The sequence below is a fragment of the Carettochelys insculpta genome, chromosome 4, assembly GCF_033958435.1.
Source record: "Carettochelys insculpta isolate YL-2023 chromosome 4, ASM3395843v1, whole genome shotgun sequence".
Classification (NCBI taxonomy): Eukaryota; Metazoa; Chordata; order Testudines; family Carettochelyidae; genus Carettochelys; species Carettochelys insculpta.
In genome coordinates this window covers 122,625,864-122,645,881 of record NC_134140.1, presented here as the reverse complement: position 1 = coordinate 122,645,881, position 20,018 = coordinate 122,625,864, and the positions used below count along the sequence as shown (strand labels likewise).

General features: G+C 41.9%; 1 protein-coding gene across 4 annotated transcripts in view; it reads left to right on the top strand.

Moving 5' to 3' along the window:
* Window positions 1–13,761, top strand: part of ARHGAP24 (Rho GTPase activating protein 24) — a 346,470-nt gene extending 332,709 nt beyond the window's left edge. For all 4 annotated transcript variants that reach the window (XM_074993675.1, XM_074993676.1, XM_074993678.1 and 1 more), the window contains 2 exons: window positions 772–1,840; window positions 8,599–13,761. In XM_074993675.1, coding sequence (XP_074849776.1) covers window positions 772–1,840; window positions 8,599–8,842 — 1,313 coding nt within the window. In that variant the 3' untranslated portion in view covers window positions 8,843–13,761. The remainder of the gene's footprint in view (window positions 1–771; window positions 1,841–8,598) is intronic.
* The last annotated feature ends 6,257 nt before the right edge of the window (window positions 13,762–20,018 follow it).

The following is a 20,018-nucleotide window of genomic DNA, read 5'->3' as shown; positions in this document are numbered from 1 at the left end:
GAGATTGTCTTGGGATATTTGTCTTAGTTCCTCAGGATGATGTCTCCTTTGAAATTGCTGCATGCCCCAATATTGAAGTAAGAGCTGGAGGGAGCACTTTTCTTCCCCTGCAGTGACTACTCACACGGCAGGCTCTTTGCAGAGGAGGGAAGCAGTTGCTAGCAGGCAGTGCTTTTCTTGTGCTGGTACTTGCCACTACTGAGTACCAGCACCTCAGCAGCCCCAGCTGCAGGATCCCTGACCAGGTGGTGGGGGAACCCCAGCAGCCCTGAGGCTGGGAGCCAGCTGGGGCACAGAGTACCTCTGGCAGCCTCAGCTGTGGAAACCCTGGAAGGAGTGGGGGTGGGTGGGTAACCAGCTGAAAAAGCAGCTGTGAAGCTGAAAAGTGCTTTACAGAAAAAGCACTGCCTACAGGAATGAGCAAAGCCTGCACTATGCTCCCAAATGTTGGCCAGTGCACCAGAGCCAATGCAGAGGAGGTAGTGTGGTGCACCAGCAAACATATGGACATATTTTTATTACTTTTTCACAGAGATGGCAATACAGCACTGACTGTGCTGTGGTGATCTGGAGCCAGAAAGAGGAGAGAGGATGTTACGCATGAAAATTGTAATAGCTTAGATGTACTACATATGCTTGAGATAGATGTATAAATTACGTTTATATTAACCAGCTCCATCTTTATGAACTCTATGAAAATCTGTTTTAAAAGACTGTTCATTACTCAAATGAAATTACCTCATTAATAGTTATTCATTTCCCATCATCCAGGTACTGCAGTAGTCCAACAGCTAATGTCAGTGATGATAAGTGAACACGAGCAACTATTTCCCAAGGACACAGACCCTCAGACAGGGGAGGAGGTATGCAATAATAACAATGAGATCCAGAAGAAAATGATAATTGGTCAGCTCCAGAACAAAGAGAACAATAACAACAAGGAGACAGCGGTGAGAAGTTGCTCTTGGGACACACCTGAGCCTCTCCTGAAAGGCAGCATGGACAATGGGTCTCCCCCAGTGCAGCCAGGGAGCAAGTCAAACAGTCCAAGGAACAGCATCCACAAACTTGATGTCACAAGAAGCCCACCACTGACGGTGAAGAAAAACCCAGCCTTTAATAAAGGCAGTGGCATTGTCACTAATGGGTCATTCAGCAGCTCTGTGGAGGGCCATGAGAAAACCCAGACCGTACCAAATGGTACCCTGCAGGCCAGGAGACCATCATCCATGAAAGGTCCAGTTACTAAAATGGGCACACACAGCATGCAGAATGGAGGTGTGCGGATGGGCATTTCAAGCACGGATGCACAGAGCAATGCCCTCAACAGCCGAAACCTGAGCTGGATGCCCAATGGCTACGTGACCTTGAGGGACAGTAAACAAAAGGAGCTGGTGAATGACTTGGGTCAGCATAACAGACTCTCCACCTATGACAATGTCCACCAGCAGTTCTCCATGGTGAATTCGGATGATAAACAGAGCGTAAATAGCGCCACCTGGTCTACATCCTCTTGTGAAATATCCCTCCCTGAACATTCCAACTCATGTCGATCGTCTACCACCACCTGCCCCGAGCAAGATTTTTATGGGGCTAATTTTGAAGACTCGGTGCTAGATGGACCACCACATGAAGATCTCTCCAACCAAGGAGACTATGAGAATAAAACTGACCGAAGAAGTTTGGGAGGACGCAGCAGCCGGGCCACGAGCAGCAGTGATAACAGTGACACGTTTGTCACAAACAACACGAGCAACCACAGTGCTCTGCACAGCCTTGTGTCCAGCTTAAAACAGGAGATGGCAAAACAGAAGGTGGAGTATGAAACACGGATAAAGAGGTAAGATGTTAGCTCTCTGCCATATATACTCATTATATAACTGAGGGGTGGAGTAATTCTCTTATGCTCCCATGCCCTGGTGAATTTGATCATAGAAGTTGGCAGTAGAGGTGGAAAAACCGCTTGAATAAAATAAAAGCCCACTCAGATGCATGAGTGGGGGCGTGGATTAGATGGACCTGTTTAATGGATTAAACAGAGACTGGGAGGGCTCGCAGCTTACAAAGGCAGCTTCTCTGCTCTGGGTGTTAATATCTCCCCATTAGACTCTGACAAAGGCTCACATCCCCCTGTCTGATCTGACTTGTTTTTTCCTCTCTTGATAAGTGCTATTGATAGTGGGCCATTTCCACCTTGCTGAATAAACCTTGTCAGCTCTGGCCCTCCCTTTTACTGGGACCTCACTATTTAAATACCCCTCTGAACCCCCTCCACTCATGCATTTGGTGAAGTAGGTCTTTGCCCACGAAAGCTTATGCTCCAAAATATCTGTTAGTATAAGGTGCCACAAGACTTCTTGATGTCCTTAAAGCTACAGACTAATGCAGCTACCTCTCTGATACTGATATAATAAGGTGGCTTTAGTTTACTTCAGGGCAGTATGAGTGCAGCACTGATTGAAAACTGGAAAGTGGCTTAGCTGTTACTTAGTCCTGTTGAAGGCACTTTATCTGATCACCATTTAAAACAAACAGAAAGGGCAGTTTTCAAAAGGTGCTTTTTGTCTCCTGCAAAAGACTTGGTTCTATTCTTTCACTCTTAATATGGGCACACAGACTGCAGCATGGGTGAAGCTGCTGGGGTACAAATAAATAACAGTGATGATAATAGAAGCTAATAATTCTGTTTAATAGGCATATCCCTTCCAAACTGCACAAATGGCCTCCAGTGTTAGAGAGGTGTAGCCAAAGTGTAACACTAATCCCTGTGTGAAATATGGAAAAACGCACAGACATGCTAGTTTATTCTATGACTATTGCAAAAAAACCTGCTGACATATAGCACACAAAAAAAGGCATCTCTGAGGTTCTGATGTTACCAGAGAGTTGTTTTATTCTATCATCTGTGATTTTTAAGAAGTGTGATTTCAAGAGCCTACAAAACTCAAAGGCCATGTCTACACTAGCCAAAAACTTCGAAATTGCCATGCAAAAGGCCATTTCGAAGTTTACTAATGAAGTGCTGAATACACATTCAGCGCCTCATTAGCATGCGGGCGGCTGTAGCACTTCGAAATTGACGCGGCTCACCACCACATGGCTCATCCAGACGGGGCTCCTTTTCTGAAGGACCCCAGCAACTTTGAAGTCCCCTTATTCCTATGAGCAGGTAGGAATAAGGGGACTTCGAAGTAGCCGGGGTCGTTTAGAAAAGGAGCCCCATCTGGACAAGCTGCGCAGTGGTGAGCCACATCAATTTCGAAGTGCTGCGGCCACCCGCATGCTAATGAGGTGCTGAATATGTATATCAGTGCTTCATTAGTAAACTTTGAAATGGCCATTTGCATGGCTATTTCGAAGTTTTTGGCTAGTGTAGATCTAGCCAAACTGATCTTTTTAGTGACTGTTAAAATATCCTTTTGCCAAAATATTTCTGGAGCTCATCACCTGCTTTGCTAGATTTTCTTCATTTTTGAGTTACTCCCACTGGGTGAAACTTCGGCCATCATGATGCAATCTCACAAACCCGCGTCTGCAACCAAAATATCGAGAAGAGCCTTTTTTCAAATTCAGTTACAAAATGAATACTTCAGGAGCCTCAGTGCGTATGCATACGAGACAGTCCTTAATAAATAATATCAAACCATACCTTTTGTAAGCCCTGTTTTAAGAACAGTGCACACGCAATGATTTATACCAGTTAGAAAGTTTAAGTTACTTTCACCCCTGGATTGGAGAGCAACTGAGGACAAGGAGAATGCTGAGCCTGGGGAGGGGCTCTTAAGCAGGAAGGAGCCATATTCGTATCAACCCTCCATGCTCCCCACCCCATCCCCAGCCTCTACCCCACTTGGCCCACAAACCCACCCTCCATCCCCAAGTTTAACCCCTCGCAGCCTCACACCCACCCCTCCAGCCCCAGGATTAACCTGCCTCAGCCCCAAACCTGCTCCCTATCCCCAGGCTTTACCCGTCTCAGCCCCAATCTTGCCCTCCAGTCCCCAGGATTAACCCCTCTGAGCCCCTACCCCCCATCCCCAAACTTAACCCCTCAGCCCCAACCCCACCCCCCATCCACAGGATTAACCCACCTAAACTGACTTGCTCCTCCAGCCACACACGCTTCCATTGCTCCTGCATGGCCACCACTTCCTTGTCAGCAGGGCTGCACAGCTCCAGCATGGGCAGACTCAGCCACCCCTCCCCCAGCTCTCCTGCAGGCTTGCCACCTCCCTCACCTGCAGTGTGGGCAGCTCCCTGGCCTGCTGCCACTGAAATAACTGTACTAGATGTAATGGGGTTAATGGCTGGATCCCTCCCGCTGCCTTGCCGGCTGTTAAACCAATTAAATGTAGTTCCAGTCTTTCAGCAGCAGCAGGGCAGGGAGCTGCAAGAGGTGTCAGCAGCGGCAGCACCCAGAGCTGCAATGGACTCCTTAAAGAGCCACGTGTGGCTCCAGAGCCTGAGGTTGCCCACCCATCAAAAACCTATGTGATACAGTTTGTTCCAAAATGTTGCCACACTCCCGACTAAAGTATCACAACACCATAATTTTTGTTAATTGATGTTTCATTGTACTAGGAAAATGAGGAGTATCCCACATATTCAGTGTGGATAGTGACCCTACCAGTGAGACATCAGTATTTTAGCTCATATATAACATGTTCGAGACGCTGATTAGTCAGAGGCTGATAAAACAGGATGGCAGTTCATTTCTTAGTGCAGTATGGTGAAACTCAAGGGCCCCACTCTGTTCACATCTGGAACTGGGAGAGTGCTGCAATTCCTTGTTAGGGTGAGATTCCTTTTTGGAGAGGTGTGGTCCCTGTTTCACAGCCTCCAGCTTGTTCATTTCTCTCCAGCTGCTGAAAGAGTTGGAAGCAGTGAAATCTCTTTCTATTCCCACCATGTTGCACAGTGTCACAGCTGTATGAGAGTACAGTGTGTGTGCTAGTCTAACCCCTAGGTATCGAAAGGAGGGAAGATGTATCCAACACACTGCTACTTCTCCATATCCTCTTTTGTGCCCTCCTCCCTGAGAATAGCTCCAGTAGTGGCTACCTCCTCTGCTCATAGGTTCATCCAGCAGTAATGTGAAACTGACACAATTTTGTCAGCTTCACATTGCTCCTGGGGTTCTGACTATCACTACATCATGTAACTCCACCAGGTGATTCAGGGGGTCATGCATATAACAGGGGAGAGATAAATTAAAAACAGGTAGGTATGGATCTAGCTTAGTCCTGCTACTTCTCCTTCCAGATTTTAGTCATGAGTGGTGCTGGTTATATACATGTGAATTGTGAAGTTTCAAATTGATTCAGATTGGGTTTGGCATTTCATCTTCAGCCCTTACTGTGTTGTGGCATGCAACTTCAGAACAGACTCAAATTGTTTTTGTAAAAGGCAGAATTCCCAAATGGATGGTTGGAAACAGAATTTTCCCTGCATCTATAAATCCAGCCAATAGGTGCATTTCCTCATTGCTACTTTGCATGAAACTTTCCTAAGCAGTTCAAGAGTTGTTAAAACAGGGGAAGCTAAGTCATGTTAGGAAAATAAATTTCTTATTGTTTTTCAAACAGAGAACAATTTACCAATCATTGATTCTGCTACTTCATCAACACAGTAAATTAAGTCTTAGTTTGGAGGGAAAAAAAATACCCAGGTGCATGAACTGATGAGTGATTATATTCAAACTCTATGTCTACCCTTAATTAGGGCACATAACAGCATGGAGTGGAATAAAGCATTGCTGTTATGACCCCAGCACAATGGTGTAGTGGATATGACTCTAGAAAGGCAGCCAGGAGATGTGGCTTCTGTTCCCATCTTTGCAACATATAAGGGACAGCATAGTGTGTGTGTGTCTCCTATGTAACTAGCCAGAGCTGAACTGGAACACAGCATGGCTGCTGATTCCACTGCACTGCAGATACGGTGCTCAGAAAGCAAAAGGAGGACTAGTTTGTTAATATGGATGATGCTCGAACACATTTAGCTTCAAAAAATAACATGTGACCTGATGACCAACAATGGTACTGTAGACAATAAAATGCAACAGATGCAGATCAGGATAAGTAAAAAACATGACTGAGATCTTATGACTAATTTGAATGCTCAGCAGGGCCTTACGATATTCTCTTCAGGGCACTGAAGGAATTAGCTGCAGAAATCCTGGCACCACTGGCAATAATATTTGCAAACTCATGGATTACAGGAGAGATCCTGGAAGATTGAGGAAGGGCTAACATACTCCACATCTTTCAAAAGAAGAAAAAAGGAGGTGCTAGGGAAGTGTAGACTAGTCAGCCTAACTTTGTTACTAGGGAACCTATTAGAGCGGTATGTAAACATTTAATTTGCAAATACCTGGGGAAGCAGCAACTTGGATTTACTAAGAGCAAATCATGCCAAACCAGTGATTTCCTTCCTAGACAAGGTAACTAGTTGCTTTTGGTGGACTGGGGAATGTGGTGGACAAAATATACCTAGACTTTATCAAGGTTTTTGGTCCCGTCCTACATGCCATTCTCATAAGTAAGCTGGAGAAATGCAAGCTTGGTAGAACTACCATTAAGTTGTAATTGGTTAAACAACTGAAAATGAACTATTGATGGACAGATATAAGATTGGAAGGCACTCTCAGGTAGGGTTGCACAGGAATCTGTTCTGGGTCTACTGTCATTTTAACATTGTTATTAGTGACTTGGCTATTCTGTTCAAATTTGCAGATGACACAAAGCTTAGGAGGGTTACCAACTCGTTGGAGGCTAGAACTAAAATTCAAAGGGTTCTTAATAAATTGGAGAATTGGGCTACAGACAACAAAATGAAATTCAGCTTTAGACAAATTTAAGGTGCTACATTTTGGCTGGGTCTGCACAGGGACATCCTGCCAGCACCTTCATGCTGATGAGCAGTCTCCCAAATGGCTGCTCATTAGCATATTCCCATGGCTCATTAGCATAGCCAAGCGAGATCCCGCTGCCAGCAGAGGGTGCTGCCGGCAGTAAACAGGCCGTGTAGATGTGCCTCAGCTGGCAAAAAAACCCTCTGTCTCCAGAACGTTATGCATGAAAAAAAATCAGAGAGATCTCACATGGCTAGGCTAATGAGCAGCAGGAATATGCTAATGGGAATCCATTTGCAATTGCGAGATTGCTCATTACCATGAGGCTGCCAGCAGGATGTCTCTGTGTAGACCCACCCTTAGGGAATAAAAAACAGCAGAATGGTGGTGGGAATAACTGGTTTGGCAGCAAAATTGCTGAGAATAATCCGGGAGATGTGGTGGGTCACAACTTCTACATGAGTCCATAATGCAATGCTTTTGTTGGGGGAAACAAATGCGGGGGGGACGGACACTTTGGGGTTTCATTAAGAGGCACAGCATGCAAGTCACAGGAGGTGGTAGTACCAATCCACTCAGTGTTGATTAGCCTTCAGGTGTAGTATTGTGTCCAATTTTGACCTCTGATGTGTAAACGGGATGTAGATAAATGGGGGGAAAAATCCAGAGGCATGGCACAAAAATGATCAAAGGGATGGGATGCATACCGTACGAGCAAAGACTGGAGGAACGACGTAGGTTTAGATTGGAAAAGAGGTGATTAAAGGGAGAGCATATGATAGTGATCTTTGAATACTTGGAAGACTGGTATAAGAAAGATGGAGGCAAATTGTTCCCTCTTGCCACAGAGGGCAGGACAAGTGGGTTCAAACTACAGCATGAATAAGAGTCAGGTAAAACTTCCTATCTGTAGCACAGTGGAATAAACTGCCTAGGGAAGTCATGGAGTCTCCTTCATTGAAGGTTTTCAAAAAGAGGATGGGTAGTCATCTATCTTGAATAGTTTAGTCACAGCAAATCCTGCATCGTGGTGGAAGCTTAGATGAGATGCTGCTTGTGGCCCCTTCTCACCTGCGATTTGACAGTTCTTTCAAGCAGCAGGTCAGCTTGGAGAATAAATATTTGCAAATAGAAAAGGGGGATCAATGGAATAAAATAAGTATATCCGCATGAACCACAATCCTCAGGGATATAGGGTTCTGACAGTGGATTTGACTCTGTAGCTGCACCAATGTACAACCAGTGTGAGTTCAGAATCAACCCTGGGAGGAGAAAAAAGGCCTATTTACATCATAGACTAGCACATACAGAACTAAAGTAGCAGAAATGTAGCACTTTAAAGACTAACAAAATGATTTACTCAGTGATAAGCTTTTGTGGGACAGACCCACTTCTCTCCCATGAAAGCTCATCACCAAATAAATCATTTTTTTCGTCTTTAAAGTGCTACATTTCTGCTACTTTGGTTTGTTGGCGTAAAGACTAACACAGATACATCTGTTACATACAGAACTGTTTTCTTATTATAAGCTAGTGATTTGTATCTTTCAGTTATAAATAAGCCAGGAAATGACAATTCCACCATTTCTTGTGAGAGAGAATTCAATAGTAAACATCCAGTAAAAAACAGTTACTTTAAAATTGTCTCTTCAAAGCTTAGTCCAAGTTCTTTATACAACCTGTTGCTCTGAGCTAGGCTGGATAATACAGTGAGGGCTGTCATCTATATACTTGTGTTTCTACAGCTTGGAACAGAGAAACCTCAGCCTTGAGGCAGAAATGATGACCCTGCATGATGAGCTGGACCAGGAGAGGAAGAAGTTTACAATGGTAGAAATCAAAATGCGCAATGCGGAACGGGCCAAAGAAGATGCAGAGAAAAGGAATGACATGCTGCAAAAAGAGATGGAGCAGTTCTTCTCAACATTTGGGGAACTAACAGTGGAGCCTCGTAGGCCCGAGAGAGGCAACACCATATGGATTCAGTGAGAGTTCTAAGGGAGGCCTGTGGGATTCTGGGAATGACTGTTGGGGGTATCATACTACTTCAGGTGGCTGGTCACCTGACTGAGGCTAGGACTCAACAAAATGTCGTCAATCCTTGAAGGAAGAATACCTACGGACATTAACCGCCCATACGTCAATGTGTACTTATCATGTCGTACATACTTTTTGAATGCTTCATAATGCTAGTGTCAAGTGCTACAACTGAATGTGTACATAGATTTTTTTAAAAAGTCATCTTAAAGAGAAGGCGAGTGACATATCTCAAATATTTTAATGCGAGTCTTGTATTTAAACTGCTAAATTGAAATGTTGTTGCAATCAAGCTTTATATTGAGGCTTTTCTCCCTTGCACTTACTATAATAAGCTATTTTTGGCATTGTTACCATCAACTTATTTTGTATATCATTTTTGTTATCCTCTTGCTGGGAGTTGGGGGGGGTGCTAAAGATATATAGATATATATATAGATATATATAAAATGTTAGACATTAAAACAAGAGGCTAATGTGTGGTTGTGCTGTTTGTGCCAATGGATTTGCAGATGACCAAAAAGAAAGTGTAAATAATTTTATAAAAAATATAATATTAATATCTGACAAGGTTTTTGGATTTTTTTTCCTTTGGACTCTGAACTCTACATAAATAATGTTCTTTTAGTTTTTGGAATGTCAGACCATTTTATCCAAGGTGTGAAATTCTAACAGAGACAGTCTGGTTAAGGAAGCTTGACCACATATTTTTCCAGAATAACTTTCTTCTCATTCTAGTTCAGTTTCCAGCAGATAACAGAGAAAGCTATTTGTAGGTGTATTTATAAAGGAGGAATGGCTTTGAATTGATTTATTGTATCTCTATTGCTGCATATTACTGCTTGACTCCAAATGCTGTTGCTATTTTTTGAGGATGCCCATGTGCTTTGGAGATGCCATGTACTGAACTCCCTTAATTTGTTTTAAAATTCCTTGTTAAAGTAGCTCTGGTATTTTTGCAGTGATGCTTTCAGAAAACAGTTAGCAATTAAATCAAAAAAGGCCAAAATATCAATGCTAACTGTGTTCACATGATTTTACAGTCACAAAATTAACATTGCCATATCAACTCTGGGGTGGATCCCATAATTCTTTCAGAAGTGAAACTCACATGGTCTGTGCTGGGATTAATTCAAATAGGCAAAACAATGTTGACTAAGACTCCAATAGTAAAAAATTCAGTCCAGTGCAGAGGCACCTGAAGTCCTTACCATTGTTTAAAGAGACACATGAAGTCTTCTGTAGGACCTCTGGACAGGTCGGGGGGAGGTGTAAATGTAACTACCCCATCCATGCAAAAGGTCATGTTGCCCATGTGGACAAGGAAAACATTGGTAGCTAATACAATTATTGTTTTCTTCTTATGATGAGTATTAAAGATAGCATTACTGCATTTTTATTTGAGTAGCTTATTTAATTTTTGAATCATTGTCAGAGAGAGGATTGATAAATACTAAGGTTAGTCAAATGTTTAGGATCACCTACTCTGCAGTTTTCTGCTACACATCCTCCAGGGCTGCTCCACTGGATGCAAAACAGGGCAAATTATGATTCAGACAACTTGAAAAAATCTGACCTAAGAGGGACTACTAGCATGAATAAAGCAAAATGGATTCAACGCAAGAACACTTGTCACTAATTCCTTCAGAGGTAAGCTTCTAGTCTGGCTGTTTAGAAGAGCTCTCCTTTGAGCAGTGCTTGTTGGATAGTATGTTTATAGATTGAGAGGTAATGTGTTCTATTGAATAGTGCACCAAACTGAGATTTAGGAGTCCAGGGTTTTCTGTCTGTCATTGCTCTTTCACTAATCTTTCTGCAACCTCAAGCAATCATTGTGCTGCTCTGTGCCTTGTCTATTTAGATTATAAATTCTTTCTTGTAGGAGCTGTCTTTTATTATGGTAATGTACAGCACCTAGCACAAAGGGGCTTCAATCTTGCCTGCGGCTCCTAGGTGCTGCCGTAATGTGTACAGTACTGTCATGCTTGAAAATGCTGGGGTGGCATGAGGCATTTGTCAAACAATTCACACTACTTCTGATTTCAAAGAGTTCTTTTTATTTTCAGTCTCACACACACAGAGAGTATTTATTCATACACAGTAAATTTTAAAATCTTGAGTGTCTTTTTTTTCTTTCCTTCTAAAAAAATATAATTAGTTCAGGACCAGAAATGCATGTATGTCAATTCCTGAATTGATTATACTTTTCTGAAAAGTCCGGTGCTGTTTGGAGCAGGAGCTTGGGAGTGGAAAAAAAAGACTGTCAGACTATTACACTGGACTGCTGTAGAGGAACCGTGCACATACCTCCTTCTCACACCAGAATAAAATCAGTCACAAACAGTACCATGAAAATTAAGCTTCTATTTATTTTACATAAAGGAATTACATCTCATCTCAGCAGTTGAACATTTTCTTCCTCCTCCTCCATTGTTCAATCTCCATAAGATTTTTAACCCCAATGCTACCCACCTTGTTTGGACAAGCTTTCTGCCACACATAAAGCGTGAGTTTCTGCCTTCCAGAGGAATGCAGGGTTGGGTCTATGTTAGCGTTGTTAAAGTGAAGAAATGAGCATCAGTTCCGTGTCGCGGCAGTTGTAGCTAACATAGGAACTTCACTTTCCAAACAAGTCCCTCACTCTTAAACTACCTGGCATTTGTGCATGAGATAAGGAAGAAAAGATGATACATTGTTTGCCAAAATATGTGGTTTTACAGTAGTTTTTCTGGATAGGAGTGATTTCATTCTACAGGTGAGTTGCGAAAGGAAATATGTTTATTTTGGGGCCTCACCCTCCACTTAGGTAAAACAATCACCTTTCAGTCATTGTTATAAAATCTTGCAGGCCTGACTAATGGTGTTTGCTGTTCCAGCCTTGGGCGCTGCCTTCCTCAGGCTTCTGAGTTTTAACCTGTTTCGGGGCTAAAGCCCTAGGAGTTCATTAAAACAAGCTTGAGGAGAGAACTAATGTAGAATTCCACGAGCTAACCAAAAGGTGTCAGTGAAATTCCATGTGACAACAAATGTTTCATTTCATGTGTGAGGATGAGAACAAAAAAGTCACCAATCAAATTGTGTTTGTAAAGAGTCCAATTCTGACCATGAATTCCAGGCACAAGTCAGTGGGATTTGCTTCCAGCATGAATCACAGCAGAGAAACCACTCCCAGGCTACGTCTACGCTAGCCAAAAACTTTGAAATGGCCATGCAAATGGCCATTTCGAAGTTTTTGGCTAGTGTAGACACGGCCCCACAGATTATGGAACAGGTGAGCCATGGGCTGCACATACCCTGCACTTACTGTTTCACACTGTGTGTGACTGCAGAGGCTGTTCCTGTGACATGCTGCTCCTTACGTCTCTTCCCTCTTTTAGGGTAGGGAAAACAAACACTGAAGGGGCAGCATGCTGTGGGCGAAAGAGTATCTCTTGGCACAGGGTCTCCAATCCTGGCTCTTCAACAGTACGTTTGGTGGGAATCCCACTTAGGAGCTGGGCTGTGAATAGCCATTTAATTTTTTTTTCAAGCGGTTTCCTGGATCAAGCCTATTTCCAATGGGAACATGTTGCTTTGTCCCACTGTACTCATTTAATTCCGTAGCGAACAATACAATTATTGTAATGCAATCACTTGTTACTGACATGTGCATCCATCAGTTTGCAGTGCTAAATGTAGCACCAACTACACAGTTGCTCACAATGACAAAGTTGTTCTGATTGGCTGATCAGCATTCTAATAAGATTTATTCATATATGTAAATCATAGCATCGCTGAAACTATTGTTCAACACTCAGTAGAGCCTATGCCCTTTTCGTTTTAATATTCTTTAAAAAGCCTATTCTTTTCCTTCATGAAGGTTTAAGCAGTAGTAATAAAGCAAATGCACTAGATTTACTGTTATGAATGAGAATTGCATTCCTGGAAAAACAAGAAGAATGACTCTGTGCCTTGTGCATTGTAATACCTTGGAGTTATGGTTATATAACTCAGAAGGACAGCTTTTCTTTCGAAAAGCGTGCTAAAATAATGTACAGTAAAATCTGTACAAAAGGCCATACTTACTAGGTAGCACCCCAGTTTTGAGACTGTTCCCCAGTACTTTGGGCCCCATGCTATCTGCATGCCTGTGTCTTGCATCAATACTGATGTGTCTCTACAACTCTCCCAAATCGGCACAGATGTGTATTGCACAAACACATGCATAAACAATGCCACAAGGCAATACATGAACAGGCAGCTGAAGAGCAATATAGCACTACTTTCTAGCCAGGCCTGCTGACAGGTGCAGGGCAACGGGGCAATTCCCAACTGCTGCTGCTGCTAAGAGCAGCAGCTGGAGCCTCAAGCCCTGTCTCTGGAGAGCTGCATGGCACATGACAGGAAGTGCTGAGGGCTGGCTGCCCCAGTCCTTGCACCTGAGGTCCTGCCAAGTCCAGAATCAGGGTGCTGCATCCCCCCACCTGGCCCCAGGACCCAGCAAGTCTGCCCCCCCCCCACACACCTTTTTTTTCTAAATCACTTTTGCACTCTCTTTGGACAATGGCTTAAACCAGATCTTACTGCATTTCACATGCCGTGTATTCCCACACACTGTAACCTATGGTACAGATTGCATTTCAGGCAAGGCAGGCTGACGTTGAAAGGGAAAAAATCTGAAACTGGCAGATAACCAGTACTTAGAAAAAAAACATACAAGCCTGAGTTTTTCACCACAGTGATGACTGAATTGGCACCATTTTACAGAAAAATTGACTTAGCAAATAATCTCCATTTACTTTGAAGAATGACATTGTTTCTGCTGTTTTGTGTTTCTCGATAATATGGTGCTATGTATTACCCTGACTTCTAACCCCTTTGGTTTTTTTTTTCCTGAAAAATAAAATGCTTTTTCTTTCATTCATATTGGGATGTGACTGTTCCTTGCCTACTAACCTTCTAGCATACATGCCAGCTGTTTAGTGGAACTATACCCTTCTGGCATTGTTCTTTGCAATAAAAAAAAAATATATATATATATATATATATATATATATATACACAATTCATTAGCGCCTCAGAGCAGGAATATAACGTTGATGCAAATATGATTTTTCTTAGGGGACATTTGCTCTAAACAATATAACATGGAGTTCAGTATAATCACACTTTTTAATATAGCTCCCAGACACGACACAATTACTTCCTTAAGCAACATACAGCAGTGTCTTTTACACAAAATGCATTGGTCTTATTTTTACCCACTATGCATCTGAGGTACTATCCCTTATTGGGATGGCGGTGGCATGTTCTTCGTCCAAAGAAAAGACAGGGTAAAGGACAATTAACTTTATGAAGAGATTACCATATGTCTGGCTTCTGTAGCTAATGCTACTAACCCCACTGAGCCCTTAATATTTAAGCAGAGGAAAAAATGCAGTACAAACCTGATAGAAACATTGGTTTGGCTTCTAGTGAGGCCTTTGGCTTCTAGTGAGGCCTTTAGATGACCCAATTTCCTTACATCATGTTCCTTCGCTTGTGTTCTTCTAAAGGAAGTTATACCTACAAGTCTGTAAGACCACATTCAGAAGATGAATGTGAAAACTGTAGCCACAGGGGATGAGCACAGTAAGGTATAACTCCCTACAGGCCTACCAACCAGCATAGGAAAGGAGTAATTGAGCATACTCTTGATTGTCAACTCTGCTCTGTCCGGCGCTCAATGAAGCATGTACTATGGGGCTTGCAAGATAACAGTGGTGTCACTTGGCCAAGTGATCCATCCGGAGTCATCAACTGCAAGTATTGCAGAACTAAATTTGTCTTGCTTATGGAGCAGGTAAAAATCATGAGAGGGTCGACAGGTGCCAGAGAGGAAACAAGGGGTAAGTGCATTTGCACTTAAATAATAAGCACTGAGTTTTCTGGAAATGAAATACTATATATGCCCCCCGCACTCTTTTGCCACTGCTGAGAACCCACATTGAAGCACAGTTTGGCCAGGGCTCTGCCTTGGAACTCCAAGTTCACATTGGTCAGATGTAGGGTTTCATTTCACTTTGTAAAAATGTTTTTTTTTTAAAAAAGAAGCTAGGTTCAATCTAAATGTGTTGCAGAATAGCCCCAAGGTTTGTTTTGTTTGTACCTCATTGACCAACCTGGTCCACAACTTGCTGAAAGAGATGCATCACAAATGTGGATTGAAATCTTTCTCCAAATATCTAAATTCTGGCTTCATTGTGTTGCGCAGAGCCTCCTCCTGGCTTGGAGGTGTCAACAGAATTCAGGACACTGGTAATTCTTTCCCCTAGCTTCAGGGTATGACCATAAGACTGAAGCCTAAAAGCTAAGTTCTGGTTTGGGGGACTGTAGCGCAAATAATCCTGATGCCACAGGGCATAAATTGCTCACTAAAAAGAACTGGTTCCTGCACCATCATACACACGATTGCACATTGAGGGTTGTTTGCTACTACCTAGGCGCCTGACGCATCAGTACTGGACTCAGTAGTCAATTTCCACTATGAAAAATCCAGTGTCACTTCATTTGTGCTTCTCCAGCTCTTATAGTTCATGACAGCGTATTATTTTCATGGTATATGCATATGTGTCTTGTTGATATGCACCTAGGACTTTTTCCCCGAACATATGTTGATCAGTGAATAGCTTGACCTTGTAAGACTCTCCATCCTACTCTTCCCCTAAAACATTGATTGCTCTTGCAAAATGAGAGTGATTTGAATGTCTGTCTATGTAGTTTGTGGATGAGAAGAGATGGATGAGGTAATAGCTTTTCAGTTGACCAACTTCTGTTGGTGAAAGACATGCTCTGTGTACATAAAATGCATGAGGCACGATCGTCTATTGGACCAAGCTTTCTGTCTCACATCCTGCAACCAACAAGCTTATTGCAAGTTCGTATTAAGATGAGATCATACATTTTTTGTCCTGTGTTCCAGAGCTAGACATTCTTTATCATCTTGAAATTCTTTCCACACTCCTCCCCTGAACTGGAAGTTCTGGATGTGCAAATGCTTTGTTCCACATTCACAGTATGTCACAGAAGAGTTGATAGCCAGCTGCTCCCTACAAGGAGGCTTAATAAAAGTTCACGTCTGCCTACTGGGCATAAGCATTCAGAAAAATAGCTATTTTTTCCACTGGCTCAATTACCATTCTGTATGTATGTGTGTCCTACTGGGTTAGGGACAGAGCAGTCAACAGAGTCATCAACAAAGCTAACAATAATTAATCCTTCCCAGAGGCCCATTTTACAATATGACAAAGCCATTAAGAAATCACGATTAAGTAAACCAGCTACACTTGCTCATAATGCACCATGCAGTAAGAGACCCATAATCACACATTCTTGAAGACATATGAGTTTAGCAATTCAGGCTTCAAGCTGTGCAGTTAATAGAAGTCTACAGAACATATATGATTGAAAACTGTGATCAGCTGCTGGAGAAAGCACAGTTCATTAACCTGAAATGGAGTTCATTCTTTATTTCTATTGGTGGGAGGAAAGGCTTAGCCACAAAGCAGTATAATTGAAGAATGTGTTATCTAAACAATAGAAAAAACACAGGAGATGTAATGAGGAAAGGCATGTGCATTAGTAATGTGGAAAGAACTAAAATGTTTGCCTCTTGGCCAGTTTCAAGCTGAAGGCCCACCTGACTTTAGGTTTCAACCACGCCAGCATATGATTCCGCCATGCAAACTTACTGAAGCCAAACCAACTTCCAAGGTGAATTAGAACCTTCATTAAATGCTTAATCCAGCTTTGCAGTCTACTCGTGAACTCTTGACAGGCAAAAATTCTTAGTCATAATGATGATAGTTTCTTATCTACATGCCCTGAACAAAACACATAGGTAAAGTTTTGCCTCATGTCTGCAAATGCTATTTCACATAGAGTATTTGCCGTAACCAATCTTACTGCAACTTCTTTCACAAACACAAGTGAAATTAAAAGAGACAACAGCAGACCAGAAAACTGAAATTTCAAGTAAGCATCTTAGTCTTTCAAGATGCACATACAACAGTGCCCCATAAAAGTCAGTGGGCATTACAAGATACGCAGCAAAAATGGCAAGATTCAGATCCAGACCCTCTGTAACTTGGGATTCAGGGTTTGCTTGAAGTCAAAACAGGGCTGAAGTGCAGGTTTGGATTCACTGATGCAGAGCTCTCATGAAACACTCTCACAAAGCTTTCAATGCTGGAGAGGTGCAAGTCTAACCTAACCCTTGTGTTGGAAGCTTTCAGCTCCATGTAAATGGAAAATATCCCATCCTGACTCATTCCAATTTGGAACCAAATTCTTAAAATGGTGTTTGTAGCCTGGACTTCAAATACAAATGCTTTGGCTAAACAATAGGTCTAAAATTGAACATTTTAGTTTTGGACCATTTCTTTGCATGGACACTGGGAGCAGAACAGACTACAAAACTCATCTTATTCTGCCTGGTGACTGTAGGGAGCTCAGCTCTTCATAATCCAAAGCATATCACTAACTTAACACAAAAAGACATTTGAATGCCTTGCTTGTCACTGATTTACAATTGTAATGTTATCTAAATCCCATGCTTCTATTTCGCTCCTTAAAGGCATCAAAGTAATTTGAGATGTGCTTTAGGCTGATTTAGATTTTTTTTCTCCCAACTTTTAATGAGGAGTGAAGGAAGAAGGGGAGGGGGCAGGCAAGAAAACACAGAGGGCTGTAAGAGCTGACTGTGGTTTTTTTCCTCTCATCTCAGCAACCAAATCATTTCTTATCAGAACAGTCTGTCTTGACATTTAGGTATATTCAAACTAGAGGAAACAGACCCCTATGCAGAGAGCCCTTAACCAGGCTTCCACAATATTTTCTCTCCTCAAAATGGGGCACAAGTGGTCCACAGGCCTCATGTGGGGCTCTTAAGGAGGAAGGGTGAAGTTCTCTCAAAGCTTTTTCACAGCTAAGGCAGGTCCCATTCTGTAAAATTCAGCAGCTTTCCCAAAGGACAGGCACAGAGAGCCACATGGGGCCTCATGAACAGACTGCTTAACGTACTTCATTTGAGAGCCAACCCTACCTGACTTTCTGTACCAAACTGCTCACTGTTGTTGAAGGGTACAGAAGACACACATAACGAGGGCTTGGCTTAATATGGTTTACTTACCTCTGGAACATCAAAAACCAAGTAAAAGAAGGAAATCAGTACACTAGTGAAAAGTATCTTCATGAAAAGAACTCAGACAAGGTTTCCTTTTGAGATGAGTGGGGGAAGGACTGTCCCAGCTCCAAACGCATTGGTTCCAGATTTATTCACAAAATATTGATGAATAAAGCTGGGGCCCATAAGGGCACCTTACATCAACTAGAAGGGTAAAAAGAAAACAACGGTTGGGTGGGGGGTGTGTGTGTGTGTGGAAATAGTTCAGTCCCTCATTAAATGTCACTATTTCAATATATCCATATTTATTGGTTCTGTCCACCACATCAAATTAGGCTCTTGCAACACAGTTGGCCATTTAAGCCCCAGTCTTCAAGCTGAACTCTTACTGGCTTTTTAAATAATCTACTTTTATCAAAACTGATATGTTACAGTTCCTAATGTGGGTTATACTTTGAAGTCCACTCATGAGGGAGTACAGGCAGGTGCAAGCAAGGTCATATTACAGAATGGACATGGAAAAGTAAACAGTTCATTTTCCTTGTTAGGTTTTTGGAGCGTTTGTTACTGTTGTTTAATGTATACTGGCCATAAGTCCCATTTACTCAATTTACTAAATACATATGAGTCCTTATGTACACGGAAATCCAACAGATCTTCCTTCTCATACAGGTCTGAACAAGGAAATTGCCTAAATGTAGTTGACCTCCGGCTTCCAGTGGCCTTATTTTTTTAAAAGAGCCAACAAAAAAAGGTAGTGGATTATTACATATTAGTTACACAGAAGAAAAGAATCAGCACAGCTATTTACATTGTCAATATCTGGGTTTCTAGAAGAAAAGCAAGGCCCCATTCAGCAGAAATTAGCAAAGAGAATAGGTATGCCTGTTGAAATGGCTTAGAGCAATGAGGTTATTTAATTTCCAAAGTGGCCAAATCTTACTTGAGTATATACATTTCAACCTTAACTGGAAAAGACACACTTGGCCTTAAGAGGAGTTTTCAACTGTTCTTTTTGCAGACTTGGATCCTCTCCAAAAGCCTTAACCTGGAATTTGTCAACTAGATTGAACAGAAATGAAGTTTTAAACAATTCAGCTCTTGCAATCAATACCTAATTAAAAGCTGAGAAATAGGGTCTTTCTGACAAGTTCCTAATATATCTCACCGATTTGGCTAAATTCCACTGGAAAGTTATTTTCCAACTCATCTATAAAGATGGGTTTTTTTTTTCTAATTCGGATATTACATATTTGTAGACTATTCAGATCTGCTGAACCTTTTTTTTTTGTCTAGGGCGTACATTTTTAATTAAAGTTCATCTTGAGCCTGCCACAAATGTATAGTAGCCTTTGAAAACTTATGTAAATTCAAACAAGAACAACTATCAGATTCTTGAAGATGCATGGTGCAATTAAGTTTACAGGGTTATTTTTCACATTAAATTTGGATCAAATATTAGTAAGCACCTACCCACACACACACATGCACACAGAAAAATACAAACCTAAACACCTAACTCAGACTTGTGTTTGACTATTTAACAAAAAGCTAATTCTCCCCAACAGTTTTCATTCTGTGTTCCTAGCTTCAGAAACACTAAGTATAGCTAGGTAGGAAACATCAAAATTTTGAAAATTTGTCTTGTCCTGTTTAGGAACAAAACGTAAATTTTTTTGAAAATTTCTGCACAACTATCATCATAATACAAATCAGATCAAGTCAATACAGGATGTTGTGGCACTTTCAAAACTTTCTCTTCCCTCAAAATCAACCCTTTCTCACTGTTGAGTTTTGATGAATCTGCTTGGTTTGGATGAAAAAATGTTAGAAAACTTCCAAACCACTCTGCTGAATAGGATTGCATTTAATGAAGGGATGGTGTTAGGGAACTTGTTCTGAGGACACTGACAGATGTCTGGTTTCTTCAGTAAGGGCCAAATAGCAGCCTGAAGGTGAAACCATATATGGGACCCTCAGCGAGGC